This window comes from Spea bombifrons, chromosome 1, assembly GCF_027358695.1.
Source record: "Spea bombifrons isolate aSpeBom1 chromosome 1, aSpeBom1.2.pri, whole genome shotgun sequence".
In the NCBI taxonomy this organism is placed as follows: Eukaryota; Metazoa; Chordata; class Amphibia; order Anura; family Pelobatidae; genus Spea; species Spea bombifrons.
Window position 1 is genome coordinate 95740767 of NC_071087.1, and position 19540 is coordinate 95760306.

General features: G+C 38.7%; 1 protein-coding gene across 4 annotated transcripts; it reads left to right on the plus strand.

Annotated features, from left to right (window-relative positions):
• The first annotated feature begins 364 nt into the window (after positions 1 to 364).
• On the plus strand, positions 365 to 18900 carry PSIP1 (PC4 and SRSF1 interacting protein 1). 4 transcript variants are annotated; one of them, XM_053465935.1, is made up of 16 exons: positions 365 to 466; positions 3253 to 3329; positions 5741 to 5879; positions 7487 to 7600; positions 9143 to 9250; positions 9795 to 9851; positions 9982 to 10066; positions 10833 to 10911; positions 11850 to 12066; positions 12837 to 12940; positions 13059 to 13114; positions 13202 to 13272; positions 13600 to 13701; positions 14505 to 14721; positions 15957 to 16056; positions 17613 to 18900. In XM_053465935.1, exons 1-16 carry the CDS (start codon positions 395 to 397, stop codon positions 17680 to 17682), a joined length of 1668 nt encoding a protein of 555 aa, XP_053321910.1. In that variant the 5' UTR covers positions 365 to 394; the 3' UTR covers positions 17683 to 18900. The 4 variants fall into 4 exon arrangements, with proteins under 4 accessions (XP_053321910.1, XP_053321907.1, XP_053321908.1 ...); XM_053465932.1 differs by lacking the exon at positions 17613 to 18900 and having other exon boundaries at positions 15954 to 16195; XM_053465933.1 differs by lacking the exon at positions 17613 to 18900 and having other exon boundaries at positions 9798 to 9851; positions 15954 to 16195.
• The last annotated feature ends 640 nt before the right edge of the window (positions 18901 to 19540 follow it).

Below are 19540 nucleotides of genomic sequence, written 5' to 3' on the forward strand. Positions count from 1 at the left end.
CCCCGCCGTGGCGTAGTTGGAAGTTCAAGAACGCACGCGTAGGAGGCGTAAGAAAAAAAAAAAGAAAAAAAATATAAGGTTTGAGAACTGCTGCACCAACCCCGTGCATGTACTGTGCTGCTGGCCCGGCAAAGTAAGGGTGTGTGTGGGTATTTGTGGGCTAGTGAAGGGAAATGCAGGCTACCTAGCGTCAGTGCATTTACCCTTCGTATATGCCCGTCCTAATCGCAGATAGCGCATGGAGCATTAGTCAAAATCGATGTTTCGTGTCATATTGTTTTGTACCTAACTGCTGTCTGTTTCTGTTATAGTTGTGAATATCCAAACACCTTTGCAGCGTTCACACACACCACCTACTCTTCATCCACTACTGCAGCCAAAGGGGGCAATCGTCATGACCCGTGATTACAAGCCTGGAGACCTGATTTTTGCCAAGATGAAAGGCTACCCTCACTGGCCGGCTAGGGTGAGTGCATGTTCTAATGATGGCTTTTAGTGCCAGTGAAATTAGAGACTTTAAGCCTACTAATTACTAGCTAGTAGTGAGCATGACACATTGTAACACACTTGACATTGATACTTTATAGTCTTGTGGCGCAGATGTGTCCAAGATGTCTCATTTCTGTTGTATGCTATTCATCTATGCGCATCGCCGTACTGTATCTGAACGTTGCCTTGGATGCATAGTGAAATGGAGCGCCAGGTTTTTGGAAAATGCAAACCTTGGATCATCCATTGCCTTCTGGCTAGGCATTCTTGGACTTGAGCTCTCCAAAGATTAAGGGAGATGCCACAGAACATCTAGCTGTTGGTCTCAGAGGGCGGCATAGTGTATGCATTTTTAGAAAACGAAACCCTTATCGTTCTTATTGTAAGTTAGTTCTTAGGGAATGGGTTGGAAATGTGGAGCGGCTGCTTTTGAGACAGGTGGAACATTCTTTCTTACGGTGTTTGTTCTTCTTGGTGCTGGAAGGAAGGTGCTGCGCTCCATTATCAGTAAGGATAATGACACGGTGGATGCTAATCCCTCTGGCTGCATTATTCTCTGGGGTAAAATATTATTATTCTTTTATGTAGTGCTGTCATTCCACAGCATAGTACACTGGGCAAACAGAACATAAGTTACGTTGTGCACTACTTTTTAATATGGATTTGGAGAAATTCAATGGGCTAGAGTTTGACAGAGTGGACATGGAAGCTCTTTATCCTGTCCTCCTCAAAGCCTTCCTTTAAAAGGACAATTTAATGTCCCATGCAGCCCTTACCAGTAAATAATGTTAAAGTACTTTATAAGCACTTTAATATACATTCTGTCCTTGTTAAGGGAGGGGGGGAGGATAAAAGCCACTTCTGTCCAGTCTTCCCAGTCTTTGGAACAGCAGTCACTAGCGGAAGAGTGCTCTGATTTTAAATCGGTGGATGCACCTTCCACACATGTGTACGGGCAAGCAGGTGTGTTTGGCCAAATAGTGTAAATACATGGATGGATGCTTCCATGCATTTGCAAAGGGGAAAGAACAAATAATTTTATATGATGACAGGAGTGTCCTTCTATTAATAGGTGGATCCACAACTCTCCATGAATTGAGGGTTATGTATAAAATCCCTTCTGGTGCAAAACTTGAATAGTAGCCTTATCATTGTAGCAGCCAATGAAACAGTCTTCTTGCTAGTATCCTTTATATTAAATCATCCTTTCCTCTGTGCTATGCTTGGCTCTGCTGCCTTTGGTGTGATGGTCAAGGCCAGATTAAGGAGTTTAGGAGTTATGGGTCCTGGAGCAATTACATTGGAATTCTCCCCTTAGCAAGCATATTTTGCTCCTTTTACTCTGCTTTGTGCTGCTTGTGGACTTTTTTGTCCCTGCTGATGGCACATTAGCCTTTTTAGCATGGAGCCCCGTCATTTTCCCAATTGAATTAGTATGATTAGTACCCAGCAGGTAGCAGCTGCTTTTCAACTTTTTGAGGGAAAAAAAACAGTTGTTTACTTGAATTAAAGGCAAAATTGAAGCAAAAAACTATTTGCATCACTAGTGCCTGGGAAAAAAACAGTGTTAATTATATTTCAATCCAGTTGGTGAAATGAAGCAGTAAGTAAAAATAAATAAATAAAATATTCCCCTTCTGACACATCTGTCTTATGCGTTGATGGTCCAGGAAGTTCTGCATAGTTCTTGTGGCAAAGAATTTGGTTAGTGATCGTTAACTGTATTTATTGTCTCATAAAATAAAAAAAAAAAAATCTTCATTCAATGTTTGCTGGATGCTGCCATCCAAACCATTAGGTGCTGTTAGGTCCTTGTTAATTAAGTGGGGGTATGGCCTTTTTAATGATATATTGATCTTTATTTTGACAAAAGCTTTTTGTTTTATATAAAACAATTGTCAGTCTGTGCATTACTTCCAAGTCACCTTATACAACTACTGTGAGCCATATGCGTATGTATGTGTGATTGGGAAGCACTTGATTAGCAACAGAACATTTTAACCTAACTTGTTGTTATAGTCCATTTTTTGTTTGTGTGTGTATATGCATGAGATTGCAAGAAGTACTGGAGAGTCACTCGTCCAAACGGTCCTTGATATTGAAAAGTTAATGGAGAGAGAGATGGGTTCATCTCTGAGTAACTTCTCCTTTATGAATTTGTTTCTAGCTTTTGTTGATGCCCTGCATCTTTTGTACGTGGGCTGGTTTATTAACGTGAATTTTTTAAATGCCTGTGTATTAACTCATCAGAGAGTGATGATGCCTGCCTAAAATGCAGCACGAAGCAGCAGAACCTTGTGTGACACCCAACATTTTGGTGTTTTTTGTTTTTTTTACACGTTTAGCAAGAGTGAGACTCGGTTAACAATGGTTGTAGAATGTTTGAAGGGCACAAATCTCCACAACAACTCAGACATAGTGGAAAATATCCAAACAAGTTTTGTCACATTGCAACTTTAAATTGATCATCATTAAAAATTAGCTCCACTCAACAACATCCATCTTGTCAAACTTAGTATCCATTGTACTCTGCTGAGATTTTTTTTTTGCAAACCAGTAGAATATTGCTCTTTATTCTGCTCTCCTTAATGCATAATTATAATAATCGGAAATGTTCTTTATACAGATTTTTACATCCTTTTGAATGGCAATATTTAGTTGCTTACAACTGCAAATGACCAGCTTTTGGCTACAGTAGTCACGATATGTGATACATATGAGAGAAAAAAGAAATCTCTCTAACTTGTCAATTTGCACTTACAGGTGGATGAACTTCCTGATGGGGCTGTAAAGCCTCCTACCAATAAAATGCCTATTTTCTTTTTCGGCACTCATGAAACGTAAGTGTCTTAGTCAACTGTTTAGTTTTCATTTTGTAATTATGATGTGATACAGTTTTAAGTGTATCCTTCTCTTTCTTGTATGGAAAATGGAATGTAGTTGTGTCCACCCTCTGAATAGAGTGGAACAAGGAAATACAAATATTAGGTCAGTGGAGACTATGGATCTTATTTTCCATACACATTTTGATTATATGGTTCAAATAAGATCATTAAGTATATTTAGTACTATCAGAGTATGAAATGTCTCCGATGCATTAATGCAAACTCCTTGTTTTTGATGGGAAAAGATAATCTTTTAAGCGACCTTTGGGAATTTTTGCATCTTGCCAGGAGTCGTGGCGCATTCAGGCATAGGATGGTACCATCTTAGTGTCCATGTAGGGCAGCCCTCAAGTAGGGAGAAATATGTGCTCTTAAGTACATTAAGAAACTTGGCTTGCCGCTATGAACAGTGCCAAGAGCTGGCAATTGTTATTACATTGTGGAGCTCCAGGGGGCAACTCATAGAGACACGGAGCTCAGCTAGTTCTCCAACAAGAGGGTGCATCTGTCAAGTAATTATGGTTTTCAGAGAGATTATGAGATGCTTTCCTTCGTCAGCACCCAGGTACATTCATCACAGCTTGAGTGCTACAATTTATTTTTTTATTGTTTCTCAACAAAAAAACAAAAAACTGTTGAACCGTATCTGCCATGTAACACTGAGCCAAAATTGAACATCCAACCCCCTTATCCAAATCTAAGCATTCAAAAAATATACGTTTCCAAAATGTTACAGTCCATTTTCCAACAGATGCTCTTTGCTAAGCCTCATTTTGATCTCTAATTTATCTTGGAGTAACAGAGGTGCTTGTATTTACATTCTGATATTTGTAAGGCAGTCTCTGTTATTGTACTGAGGTGGGAGGCAAAGCATGGACATCTTCGTGTGGGCTTGCTTCTAAAAACAAAAACATTGTAATTATTTTATTTCCAGTATAATCTTGCTGTGTTGTACGGTAAAACAAAACCAAAGAAATAGCTCTGTAAATAATGCATGGAGATGATTTCACACATTGAATCTAGATTTGCTGTATTTAGTACATTTTGCAAGTTGAGTTAAACATCCAGGTGTCTCTTCAGATGAGTGGGTAAACTCAAGTGCGCTGCTTGTGGTTAAGTAACTGATACATCCCATAAAAACAAATACACAAAAATAGCCTGCTAATGCATGACAAGTTTGATTTTGAGTGTATTTTCAGTACAGGAGGGTCTCCTTAAATAGTATTTTAAACCTCTTGTTCATTTTGCGTATAGAGATTCATTTACTTTAGAAGGAGCTTCTTTGTGTGCTATCACTAGCTGATTTATGTACAAGAAAGGTTGAGCTGGCCCCATATAATGCATAGTTCAATCAGTGCAACTCTCTTCCCTGCTCCCTCTTTAGGAAATGAACCCCATAGACTAACTCAAAGCTTGTTTAACTTTATAAGGTAATAATATATTTATAACGTTTAGCATGAATCATGTATCGGATCCAAAGCACTTAGAAATCGTTGAGAAGCACCTCACTAAACCAAATAAGATAATGGCAGTTATGATTTTTATTTTATAGGAACAATGTTTTTTGGGGGGTGTTCTTCAATGCTTTCATTTTTTCTTTCTTGTGTTGCATTTGCCTCATTACATTTTAGATCTTTTTAGGCAAATCGTTCTGAAGTGTCTGATAGCTCTCTAGGCCTTTGCTAGTAACTTAGCGGTTTATTCCAATACAATACATTCTTTAGTGAACACACTTCTCTGTATTATGTGCACTGATGTAATTTCCAGGCTGGACCATAGTCAGGGATGTCTTATTTATGAATGATGAGACTTCTTCTTTGTTTCATCTTACATTTTAAAGAAAGCAGAATACATGAAGGTACAACACGCCTAGAAATACTGCCATGTTGCATATTTGTACGCATATCATGCTGGGGTTTTTAAATCTACATAAGCATAGGTTCATCTCTTTAGACTCTTAATGTTCCGTTGGCTACAATAACAAAGATGTATATGTGTTTCTCTTGCAAAATATGCAAATAGTTAACTTCTAATTATTGTGATTGTTTAATATGCACTATAGAGGTTTTGAGTAGATCAGCGTTTGAGCACATATTTTATAGATTGATTCGATAATGTGATTATTTGTAACCTTTACAAGCGTTCGCTTGATCCACTGTTGTGGGTTGTTGTATGTGTAGCAGTAAATTAGTATTATGGAGGATAACTGGGAATTGGTCTGTGCGGCCCAAAGAATTGGTATATTTCTCATGGGTGTAAATTGGAAAAAAAAAAATTTCTACACAAAGCAAGATCACCCCACCCTTCCAAAAAAGGTGAAACTTTTGTTATTTATTTTTTTTGTTTTTTAATTTTTGTTTTTTAAGGGCATTCTTGGGACCAAAGGACATATTCCCTTATGAGGAAAATAAGGAGAAGTATGGCAAACCAAATAAGCGGAAGGGATTTAATGAAGGATTATGGGAAATTGATAACACCCCTAAAGTAAAATTCTCGAGTCCACAGGTAATTAACTTGCTTAGGCACTTTCGTGCTCACAATTATTTGAAATACAGTCTCCCGTTTATGGGATGTTTTACTGTTTATAAGAGCATATTTTTACTTTGGCCATAACAGTGCTTCATATTTCTCAGCTTAAAAGCAATGGTGGCTAGAGTGCATGGCTTTAGTACATCATGGCCATCTGACGTATGGTATGGAATAAAAGCTTATACACTTAACATAATACGTTTCTAGTTAACGATCTGCCGTGCTTTTATTGTTTAACATAGGTTTAATCATGTGGTTGCTCTCTATGATTTCAATGATATATGAACAAACGTATGTGGACACCCTCCTAATTATTGAGTTGATTGTGTCTGATTGTGCCCCTGTCTGCAACACAAGGCCCAATAAGACATGGTTTGGCGTGGAGGAACTCTAGTTGCCTGCACAGAAAGCTGACCTCAAACCATTGAACACTTTTGGGATGAATGACAGGAGGACTGTTGTGTGATCTTCATAGAGAACACTATTTGCAAGCCAGACCCCATAAATGCTCTTGGCTGACTGAGCACAAAATCCCACAGAAACACCCAAAAATCTTGTGAAAAGCCTTCCCAGAAGAGTGGAGGCTGTTATAGCCGTAAAGTGGAACCAACTTCAAATTAAAGCCCATGGTCTTGGAATGGCATGTCCAACAATCTCATGTAGGTGTGATGGTCAGGTGGCCACATACTATTGGTCATCTAGTGCACTTAGTTGTATTGGTTTTCTTTACATATACCGCCTCTTCTTTCGAAACACAATAAAATCACCTTAGTTGATGCTTTGCTGCCTTTGCCTTCCTGGTTAAAAAAGTAAGATTACATAACAAGCTTTGTATGTCTGTAACTACTAGATTTGAAGAAGGCGCCACTATGCAAGTTCTTGCTTGCAATGTGATATAAATTAAATCCCACATTCTTATAGGATGTATGTTTGATAAATGTGGTTACGATTCATAGTGGACCCTTGACAAGAATGCATTACAGATTTTGTGAGTACTCTGTTTAGTAGCTGGAGGTGATTGATTATTCAGTTCCTCCTGCTTCCAAAGTCAGTTGTGCTCAGCACTTTGTGGCATGATCAAACACTTTATCCCAGGACTTTAGAAACTACTCTACTCTAGGTTGGAGGAACCAGTCCTGGAGCAGTGTTAAAGACCTTAAGCTATCAGATGACATGTAGGTTAATGAGTGCTGAGAGTGCTGAGTTTTGCATGCAGTCAGTTGTACTCTTCTGTGAGGGCTCAGAGTTGTATGATTGTGTGTGTCTGGGAGTGCTGTGAATTTTTGTTCTTTTATGACGTGATGTGAGTTGTGACAAGAATCGGCCATGTGATTGTCTGATGGGTTGAAAATGCATCATATCATGAAGCATGATTGTGTTTGATTGGGATTATTCTACATTGTGCCAATTGCATTTAGAAATGTGCAGACCTTGATAATTGTCTGTAGACCCAAATCAGCCTTCTTTCCAAGTGTTTGAAACCCCTGCTCTATACTCTATTTTTTTTACCCAGTTACCCAGTCAATTTGCATAGCCCTTTTTTCACAACTTGTGATATAGCCACTGTTGTGTTTTTGGTGTAGAATATTTTGGCAATTACGAATGCTGCACTGAAAGAGGCAGAAGAAGCGCAGGAGGAAAGCGTTGAGGAAAGTGAGGAGAAAGGTGCAAAGAAAAGGAAATCTAGTGCATCAAAGGTATGAATACAGTAAATTCAGTAACTGTTACATTTGTATATATACACCACACATAAAAGTAAGGAATCTCATAGAATTTCTTATGTTTAAAAGTGAAAGGTACCTTTTTTGTAGGCATAGAAAATGTTGACAGTTCAAAATTGCAGTTGCATAGAATATATACCTGAATGGGGCTACTATACATATACAACATTGTTTACCTGGTCCCTTACATATACGTTATAGACTGCAAATGAGTGTACTAGCCTCTCTGTGCATTACCGGTTAATTGTTGGTGTGTGCAAGGTTGCCCGATAGTGGGCAAAAGAGCCAGTTGCCCTAGTTTATCTTATTGGCGCCCAGCAGATGTCACTTGGGCCCCTGGTGTTGTGCACATGTTCATCCACAGCACATCATGTGAAGGTGGCTAGGAAGGCCTACTGGGGGGGGGGTGCTTGTCCAGGGGCCAGTTATCATTAAAGACAGCCTTGTGTGTAAGTGTATAATTTTGTTACAATAAGAGACAATATGTTGGCAAGCTGCTCAATAAACATTGGAACTGTTTCAACCTTGTCTTTTCTGAAACTTTTAAGCAGATTTTTTCCACTTAACTACTAATATAAAAAAGAAAATACTGATTCCATATGTGGGAACTAGAGGCTTATACGCTGTCCTGTAAAAACAAACAAAAATTGCTGTCCCTGGAAGTGTGATACAACTTCCTACTTGTGCTGACAGGAGGATTGTTGTGTGATCTTCATGGAGAAACCGTGGGTAATGGAGGACAATTTGATGAAATGTTTTGTATTTTTGATTGTTGACAAAAGACGAATACAATATTAGAAAGTGAAATCATACAGTTATATTATGTCGGATAAAGTAATTTTTATGCCGCTGTTGGCAAACGCAAAGGTCATTCCATGTCCTGATTGTATGTTATTCCTCTGACATCTTGTGTATGCCAGGTTCCTGTAATTTAAACTGGTAGTTTGATCATCACAGAGTTTATGAAGCTGATGCATCTTAATGGCACTATCTTTTCTGCCTCATGATTTTTCTATATAAGATACTGAGGGTGAAAATACATCAATGACACCTCTTGACTACACTGTTCTGCTGCTTTGCTAGTAGGGATAAGTTTATTTTAAAATATTGTATGACCTGAACAGAGAATATGCATGTGTTCGAACAATATTGTGTATGATGTCCTGTCTAGGCACTCAGCACAGGGAATGCACAGCATGGGGAAGAGACGCTCCTTGAGGTTGGTCCTGGTGGGTGGCTGAAGGTGTCCAAAATATAAATGTATACAGCCATCCAACATTTGGATGATGGATGATCTTAGTGCATTGAACTGACACAGATTAAAAATGTAATATGGTTAACAGTGTGGATCTGTAGACAAAGGTTTTTTAAGGGTTTTTTTGTTTGTTTCTTTTGTTTAGCATCAAATTCTAGCAATACTGTATAGCTGAGTGTAAAAAAAAAAAATCTACTGTTTTTTAATGCTTGATCATTGTTTAAATTGTGTTTAAAACTAGACTGCTTATGGTTGTATTTCAGATTTCTAGCAAACAATCTGACACATCATCCAGTGGACTTGGATCTCCAGAAAAAGATTTGAGCACATCAAAAGAGGACACCAGCTTCTCTGAGCAAACTGCAAACGAAGTGAGCCATTCCTACCTTATCAGGGTTGCTGCCTTAATGAAAATAATTTGGCCTTTACCTTGTGCAAGATATATTGCTAAGTTTAATTATTTTTGTTTAAGCGCCAGTGACACTGATGTAACTAAACACTTCAAGTAGCAGTGAGTACCTGAGGTGCATTGTGGCATGACAATGGCAGATTGCAGATACAATCCATGCACAGGAGAAATAATTAAATAGAAAAAAGGACATGATCTATAAATCGGCTATCAGCGCAGTGTACAGCTCATTATTTTAATAGTGTACCTGTAGCAGTTCAGGCATTTTCCAATCAGCAGATGACAGTTCCAATTTAGCTACAGAACACCATGAGTATGTGCTGTAGGCAATTAAAAATGTATGAGCTTTTGATACAGCTTCCTATATCTGTTCTTCATAAACACTTGTTTTGAACATCATTTTAATATTATTTAATGTAATATTGATTTGTACAGCGCCATCATATTCCATGGGTATCTGGTTATTAAATAACATTTGCCTTTTTTCTTGTGTTGTCCTCTGTCAGCAGTCTGGTTTGGGAAAAGAGTCCCCTGTTAAAGGAAAAAGAGGGAGAAAAAGAAAGGTAACACACTGCTCTGTGTTATTCAGTTACATATGTTATGAGAGAGGACCAAGCATAATAGATGGTACAAATATATATGTATGTGACATATAAAGGGGTCTTGCAAATAATGGTTTTTTTTGTCTCGAAGGCGGATAAATTGGTAGAGCCGGACCAGGATTCCGCCTCTGTACCTGTGAGCCCACCAAAACAAAGTCCCAAAAGAGGCAGACCAGGTAATTGCTGAAATGGGAGTGTAAGGGGTGCTAAATACCCAAACTTTTGGAAACTGTTGTAGTTTGGAAGAGTGGCGATTATTACTTCTATAGTTCTCTCCAGTTTCACATATGTAGATTCTGACAAAAGAGGCAATCAATGCTTTCCTATCCCAATTCTTATATAGGACATGTTGTGTAGAAAGGCCTATCTTGTGTGTTTGGGACTGCTCCCTAAAACACAAGGCTGCTTTTTGGACATCCTGTCTCCATTGCAGTAATGTATGCCAGTGTTTGGTCATTATTTCAAAGCAGATCAAATTTGTTTTACTTCTGCAAAATGAACGCCATGTGAAATGTGTGCATACAGCTATGTAAGCAGAGGACCTGAACAATTTTAAATTGTTGGGGGGGCGAGTGCTTCCACAAACAAGTCTCTCAAGTTTGGTGTGCTTTTACAAACAAGTTTTTTTCCATGATCAGTTGTAGTTGTTGTGGGTTAGTAATGTGAGTATATACTTCTTGGCGGCAGTAGTGCAAGTCACCAACCCCCCCCATTTTCACATAATTGATCTGTGGAGTTCTTGTGTGCTGCTGATTTTTATTCTTTATACTCTTAGTAAAGGAAACCGTGATGACTTGTTTCAGAAATGACTATGCAGAATGCAAAACTAAATTTAGCTTGTGCACCTTCCTGCATATGGGCTCAAACTGTGAAAAAAAAGCAGGGTGAGAACTGTAGACTTAGATTTTAGACAGACATTTTCTACTTTTCTTCCCATACCAGCTTCAGCTGAAGTCAAGGTTCCTAAACCAAGAGGAAGACCAAGATTAATCAAGCCACCTCCTTCTCCAGGGCATGGCGTGTAAGTGTTCATGTCTACATAACGAATGATTTGAATCACCTAGGTTACATTAAACAAAGGCTCGCAGTACCCATGCCACAATGAAAAACAACTAATTCTGTAAAAACTGTAAACTCAGTGGCAAGACATCTATAAGTAATCCTTCAAGTAATAACTTGAATAATGTCTGTGTATTAAAAAACGGAACAGATTTAATGCATTCCTGGAGCAGGAACTCTGACTTTCTTGGGGGATTTGTTAGTTGATACTTTAACTAGGGATGCACCGAAATAAAAATTCTGGACTGAAACCAAAAGTTCAGGATTCACTTGGCCGAAACCAAAAATGACCCCCCCCCCTGTGAATGCAAATCACTGGTCTGTTAAACATGCCCCTGAGACAGATGCAAATCTGGTGAGGGGCAAGCCTGCGATGCCCCAGAGGGGGGTTAAACGCCAGACCAGTGATTACAGGCTCCCTATGCCATGCTATCCCCCCCACATTTACACATCCATGCTATCACACACTCATTCACTCATTCATATACTCATTCATTCCCTTAATCACGCATACTTGCTCATACTCTCCCCACCCCCTTACCTGAAATGCAGATCTCTCACTCGCAGACTTCTGCAGGGGGCCTGCTGCTTCCCTCTATGTTGCTGTGTGAGCAACTTCTCTTGCCCTTCCAGGGGAAGGAGGAATTGAGCAGGCATGTGATGTGCATTCATGTGACTCTGCTGAGTTCCTGTATCTCCTGGCCGGTACAAGAGACACTGCTCGCACACTGTGTGCCACCAACGCACAGGTAAGCAGCCTGGCCCCTGCGGACAATTATTTTGGGCCTTTTTTTTTTTTTTTAATTATTATTTCGGCATTTTACGGACAATGCCCTTTTCGACCAATATATTTCTGCCACTGATATATCGGTGCATCCCTAATTTTGACCTATTTTACAGCACAAGTGAAGAAGATCAGGCCAATAAAAAAGCACTAGAAAACAAAGCGCAAAAGCAGCTTTTACAAAAAAAGGATGATGAGGGTGCAAAACAGGAAGTTGATAAACAAAGGAAGGAGCCTGATAAAAAAGAGACTGAATCTAAAAAGAAGATTACAGGCAAGATTGATTCCCCTTCTCACTCTGATTCAGACTCGGAGGATCAAGAAGAAGGAAAGGTGAGAGTATGATTTGAAAAATTGTGAATTGTTTTTAAAAATAGTGAGCTCACTGCAGTTGTGTTGTATAGTAACATCACGAGTACAGCAGGGACCTAATAACTACCCCTACCTGTCCCCCAGCAATCTGCTATTCTAGTTTGTCTTAAACATCATGTATGCTGTATAACCATGAAATGAGAATTGTTTCTTAGCATGCTAAATACATCCTGGTAAATTCTTTCAATACAAATGACCATAGTCTGAAATGACAATGAGGTATGTTAAGAAAAGCTTCATGTTTCCTTTTGCTGATTTTACTATACATCATAAGGGGCCAGCCCCAGAGTTTCTCCCACTAGAAGGGCTGTGGAAGATCTTACAAATTGAATTGTGCATTATACAGAGCTGGCACAAGCCTTCTTACAGGAGAAGCTCAGAGTTCACTAAACCTTAGTGTTTTCTGTAACTGTGAACTTCTGGTTATCATCCCCTATATTTAGATCTGTGTGTTGTCAAGTTTTGTTGCACACCAGCAGCACTGATGATAAAGCATAAGAACACGAGGTGAAGGCCACAGTTTTGCTGTATCTAAGCAATCATATTACACCCAACACCCTGCATGTTGTTATTTCACACATCAGGAAGTCATTAAGCTGCTTCTCTAGTCTGTGACCTGGTTAGGGAAAATAGAAATAAAGCATATTGTCAAGGTGGCACATGAAGCATAATTGAGGGGCGTTTCTTCTGTTTGGTTTTCCTGACTGAGCCAATTCTTTTTTGTCACTTAGAAGGGCAAAGGACGCAAACAAGTGACCCAGAAGCGCAGCTTAAAGCCCGAAAAAGAAGCAGCTGTTAAAAAGCATAAAGTGGATGATGCCACTAAGACAGAAAGGTTGACAACAATGTCATTGTTTCCTTTTTTCTTCGCTGTCTCGATCTTTTTGTCTGTGTCCACCCTGCTAATATTCATGTATTGTATAAGTTACAATATTATTTTTTGTCACCTATAGCCACAGCAAAGAGGAAGTGAGGAAACTTGAAGTTAAAAATCTGGACAAGAAAAAAGGTTGGTCTGTTATACCATATACACCCAAAGTTGGAAAGCTTATGCACTTTGGCATTTTTACACTTTTGCTGACTTTCCTTCCCACAGAACCATCTACAGATGCCAGACTTCAACGGATACACGCAGAGATTAAAAGCTCCTTAAAGATTGACCACCTGGTATGTTGTTATACCTGGTATTATTATAGAAATTCTTGCATTGGCCAGCATCTGTATCTTATATCGCAAATTAGACTTATATTTGTCATAACAAAAGTCTGGGGAGGATTTTCTCTCATCTGGTTGTCGGGCTGTCAAGTGTTACATGTTTATACTGCTTGTCAACCTTTGGGTCATCTTGTAGCCTTGGTTATCACAACAAAACTAATATTATAAAAACTAAAGACTAAAGCACAAATACTATGAAGACTATTATTGAATGTATGATCTAAAACACGGTACTCTTATGTAAACTACAGTTTTGCTGCTTGTCCTTTTAAAACGCAGGATGTGAATAGATGCATTAATGCCTTGGATGAACTGGCTTCACTCCAAGTAACGATGCAGCAAGCTCAGAAGCACACAGAAATGATTACTACACTAAAAAAGGTAGGAGCCAGACTTGTCATGCCTTGTTACAAAAAAAAATGCAGGAGTCGAAGCGTACTTTGAAATAAAATGGTCCCTTGAATGTAAACACACATTTTAAACTTGATACACTTAAAAGGGCAATTTAATGTCTCAGGGAGCTATGCCAAAGAAATGCATATTAAAATACTTTATTTGAAAAATATTATTTATAAATACTTTCCTTAGGGATAAAGTGGAGCTGCCTACATCCTCCATGGTCCCAACGACCTATGCCAAACCAGTGGTGTAGCTGAGTAGCCGTGAGTTTACCATGTCAGGAGATGTTTGGCCGAACGCATCTTCTGCATGGAAAAGAGTGGCAAAAGGGGGAAATTGCTTATGAGTGAATACTCCACAATCCCCCTGTGAATTTGTATGTTTTTTTTTAATAAACTGTTAATATGTAAATTGGGTGTGTTGTAGACCATTGTTTTCCATTATTGGACAAAATTCAAAATAGTATCAAAGAGATTTTTAAGACCGGCCAATGCTTACAACCTTGTGTGGTCCAAGCAATAAGAATGCTTATTTATGGGGATGGAACCGATGGCACTCTCAGAACTTCTGCAAGCCAAGGATCTGGGGCAGTGAAATAGTGCCAATGCATGGGGGGTTCTGCACAAGCACTTTGTGTCCAATGGAACCAGAAACAATAATTCAAAGGGGACACTCCAGTCTTAAAATGCATATGATGAAAAGGAGTCATTTGTCAGTGTGGTTAATTATGTACTAAAGCGAGAGAATGTGATTTCCACATACAATTAAAGTTTTGCTCTTGACAGATTCGACGGTTCAAAGCCAGCCAAGTGGTTATGGAAAAAGCTACAATGTTGTACAACAAGTTCAAAAACATGTTCCTGGTTGGTGAAGGTGACACTGTTATAACTCAAGTTTTGAACAAGTCTCTAGCAGAACAGAAGCAGCATGAGGAGGCAAACAAAGCCAAGGAATCCGGGAAGAGAGGGCCTCATAAGAAGATAGAAAAGGACCAAAGTTCAGGTAAGCCAGATAGGATTGTTTGCAATGAATGCTGGCCAATCCATACAGATATACATCTTGTATTCAAACTAGGTGCGTTTAAAGTCTGAGTTAATGGCATTCGTCACCTCCAGTCCTCTGGAGTAGAGAACTGCACTGGGACGCAGGTCCTGAGTTTTACATTTTTTTTTTTTTTTTTTTTTGCAAAACTTCATATTAGTCATTTATAGGTTTTCTGTTATATTTGTCCAATTTACTATAAAACACCCAGACTCCTTTTATAATACTGACTATGGTATATAAAATACAATAGCTTGATCTCAATCACCCAGTTTGACTTTCTGACTAATCCTAGGAAGGAAAGGATTTCATTGTACAAGCAAAACGTAACTACCGTTGCCATATGTAATCAGCTCAGTGTGGTATTGGAGCAGGCAAATTCACCCAAAGTATAATATAACGGATAACATTAGCAGCCTCATGTCTGCAGATAAAAGATGTTTGTTGGAGCAACATGAAATAGATTTTTAAATGCTAACCTGCATTGCTGAATATACCACTGTATTTTAAGTTCAAGGAGGAAAAATGTTTTTCCGTCGTACTAGCACAAACTGTCCTTTTCTGCAGCTTGTGAACAACAGTACCCAGATTATACTCTTTAAAATGATATTTTCAAAGAAGAGGTAGGGAAATGTATAAAGAAATGCATGCAGCCATAGCCTCTATAAGTTTGCGATAATTGTACTAAATAGCCATTATGGTAAACAAAAACCAGTAAAATAAGAAATGGTAAACAAAATCTGCCTCCACCCCTCAAAAATAAGCAGCTTGTCACTACATAATGATGATGTAGGTAGAAGCTGCTTCAGAACCAGATTGTATGTGACGGGAAGACTAGAGCGCCCATTTTTCTGGTGCACATCAGAAAAGAAATGTGCTTGGCTTATGAGAGCTTCTATTCTGACTACGTATGAATATTTATTCATTGGTGATTAAGCTGGAAAGATGCCAGTATTTATTTTTTTGTGTGTATGAATGCCATCAGGAATTTTTAATTGCAGTCTTGTGCTGAGAATTAATTTAGTCTGTATCTTGGTCATGGTGCTTCTGGTAGATGGAGATCAAAACAGGGCATGTTCCTTCCTGAAGACAGAATTCAAGGGATTTAAGTATAAAGTCTTTAAATTAATCTAGCATATGTGCCGAGATTTACTGTAAGTGTCACCATTAACATCATTTCTTTGATATGCGAGCAGAGACAAAAGCTGTTAATGGCAGCAAAGAATCCCAAGACCAAGCACAACAAAACGGGGACAGTGGTGAAGAGAGTGAGGGCAAAGACAAGACAGAAAAACGGTGAGGAATCCTGCTGTTTTCAACTATATTTCTTTGTTGAGTTGGCATTTTGTATATTGAATATATATATTGAATATTCTGTATCTATTTAGAGAGATTGGTAATTTAGAACTAGGGTAGATATGTACCTGGAGAGGAGAAGCACATCCTAGCTAGATCTCATGCTCCCGTCCATCTTTGTGTCATGTATTGTGGAAAGAGCCTTGCAATGATCTGCGTGTCCTTAAGGCTCAGGATATGTCACCCCTTGCTTAGTGACTTAATTCAGCAAGCAACTTCAACATTCAATTGATTCCAATGGAGACTCAGTTCATGAGACTCAGTGCAATGGGTAATTGGGAACAAGCACGTATAATCATGTGAGTTAAAATATGCCCTCCAAGCCTCAGGCATTGCTCCTAGTTCCCTTTTCCTTTGCTAACATCAGTCTCTCATGTCCCTTTTAATTAATTTATGCCTTAGTACATCGTACAGGTGCGCTAGAAACCGATTGTGTGAGTCTAGCTTTAGAGACGCTCTCCAGCATGGTATATAATATCAGGTCACAGTAGTAATAATCTAATTCAGAGCTCTGCTTTGTAGTAGAGGAGCAGCTTGTGCTTGCATGGACCTTCGCAGTATGGTATTGTCTTACTTCTATTTGTGTAGGAGAGTATATCCGACAAGCGTAAATACTTATACAGACAAGTTTTAGTGTCGAACTGTTTTCTAACCACCCCAGTCGTACACTTTCTACTTCAAAACTGTGGCAATTATTAGGGATTGTTATTGCTTTAAATATGTAATTTGTGTTTGCCATTCTAATATACATCTATTGTCCGTCATATAAATAGATTTTATTTACACATTGTTGTGATTGCTAGACTTCATTAATGCAACTTACCAGAAGCAGTCAGGTCAAATTATTATTAACAAATATTTGTTCCTTTTAATAGAAATTCATATGAATTCCCCCAATCTCTCCTTGTGAGAGCAAAGCTGCATAGTCCTGCCCATTTCAGAGTGCTTTCAGCAGGCTAATGTGCAAGGTTAACCCTCCTAGAGGAAAATGGATTTGGTACAGGTCTCAAGGTTTTTTTGTTTTTTTTGTTTAATGGCACAGCCTAATGTCCCTGACACCCTTTCTAAAAAAGAATATATATTAAGGTACTCTGAGTAATATGCATTCTTCCAAAAGAAAAAACAGCCCTCCTCTTATGTGGGCCAACATTTGCCACGACTGCTTGCCTGTTTCAAGCTGCCAATCATCGGCAGGAAAGTACTCCCTTTGAAATCAGACCCCCACCTCCACCAGCCACGTTGCCAAGCCTGTACTGGAGCTGATGTGCAACTGCATATGGGGGATTCTGCAGGTTGGAGAGCCCCTTTAACCCCTTAAGGACAATGGGTGCATAAAGAAGCACGTACATGTACAGGCTTTGTCATTAAGGGGTTAAAGCAGTGACACCATTCAGTCCATGTTGTTGAGGTTGTCATTTTGTATCAAATGTGTATATTGTGAGCAATTAAAAAATGTAGCAGCGTTTTCCCGTTAACATTTTTTTTCTCATACACAGTGTTCTTAGCGGATCAAAAGGGACTGAGCCCAACAAACACACAGGTGATGATTCTGCCTCGGACAACTGATGGATGAAAGACCTAACTTTGGAAAGGGCTGATGTGGCGGTTTGCCAGCGGGTTCGTTTTAGACTGATGATACTTTTAAATCATTTTATAATAGTGTTTTGCTGTCCAAAATGTAAACAAGAAATACTTTCAAAATGCCTATTTGTTAAATTGCTCGGCAATGTTGGAGGAACTTTGGAAATATTAGCACCTATTTCAGTTTTTATTCTGTGCTGGGTTTACATCTGAACACTTTTTATTTTTAGATCTGGGACAAAGGGCCTCCTAACCAATCATCATTTTGTATTATATTGTTATTGCCTTCGGGCAATTGCTCTTCAGTATTTTACTCCCTCTAGGCTTACAAAGTCCACAATACTAGTCCGTTTTATTGTTGTCTCAGACACAGCTGCTACAGAGCACTTTCAACTTGATGTCCATCGTGAACCTGTCATGAGGCTGTAGACGACAACAATAGCAAAGCTTAGTGTGCCTGTTATTGTCTCCAAGAACACTGATCCGAGACGCACAATGCAAATTCATAATGTATGTTCCTGGATCTCAGACCCATTGCAATATCCCTTTTCTAGTCAAAGAATCTAATGAGCTTTATGGCTACTATGTTGTCGAGTTGTGTGCTCAAAAGTTTGCCAATTAGCCACTAGGTGGAGTCCCTCTATTTGCAAGAATTTTGCATCCTTACAAATGTGCCATTCCAGTTTTTCCCACTGTTTGGGGTTCCCCCCCTCCCCTCTTTTGGCTACATCTTTCCTCTATGGAAGGAGTAGCAAATGTAATTTTAGGGTAGGTTATTGTATACTCTGGCGTAATAATCTTACAAAACCTATGGAGGTAAGTTTTTGTGTGTGAAAAGAAAAGTGGCATTGGTGGGGAAAAAACTGTTTTTTTTCATTACGGCTTCAAGAAGGCTATTTCTCTGCAACTACAGGGGGACTGTTTTGGAGCAAAAGTGTGGGATTTCATGTGTTCTAACAGTGCTACTAATATTTTACCCATTTACTGGTTTATTCTATGTTGTGTTTATGGAGATAATTTAGAGGCAGTATATTTTTTATATAGCAGTGAAAGGTGTTATGTGGATTTAAATGTTTTGGCTTGTTTTTTTTGTATTTGCAGTGGAACGTAAGCTTGCTATGTAAATAGAATTCTGTGTCAAACTTATTTTCTTGTGCTTTTGTATTGAAGGCTCAAATAAAACTGTTTAAAATGATTATAGAATATGGTTGCTGCAACAATTTTATATTTCTTTATCAAACTGTGTGATGGTTTCAACCTCCCAGTAGACAGTGATATGTTTATTAACAATGACATGAAGCTTACAAAGAAAAGAACACTTTACCTACGGTTAAATATGGTACTGGAGACCTTGAATGGATCAAGTAAATTAATGAAATCAGAGCATTACCAGCAAAAAGTGCTCCCCAGCATGAAAAAAAGATATGGGTTGAAGATCATGGGTCCTACGGCATGGCAATTAAAAGAAGAATTGAAAAGTAAAGAAAAACAATTAACTGTTTTTAGACTGGCCATTAACGAGTCCTGATCTCAATCCCATTGAAAAACCTTGGAAAGCGTGGAAATCTGCCATTGGGGGAAAAGGGATCCTGCAAACATTCAAGAACCTGAACACATTGCATTTGAAGAGTGGGAGAAACTGCCAGAAGACAGGTGTGGGAAGCTTAAAGGAGGCTGTTGCCAAATATTACGGTGTTCAGGTTGTATTTTAGGTTTCTTCTGTGAAATCACTAAGTCAGTTGAAAAGGCTTGCTTTTGTTTTATACCTTTTCAACATACTAATAAAATATCATGATTGGAAATGTTCCTACTTTGTATTTAATATTTTAGATGTTGACCATAA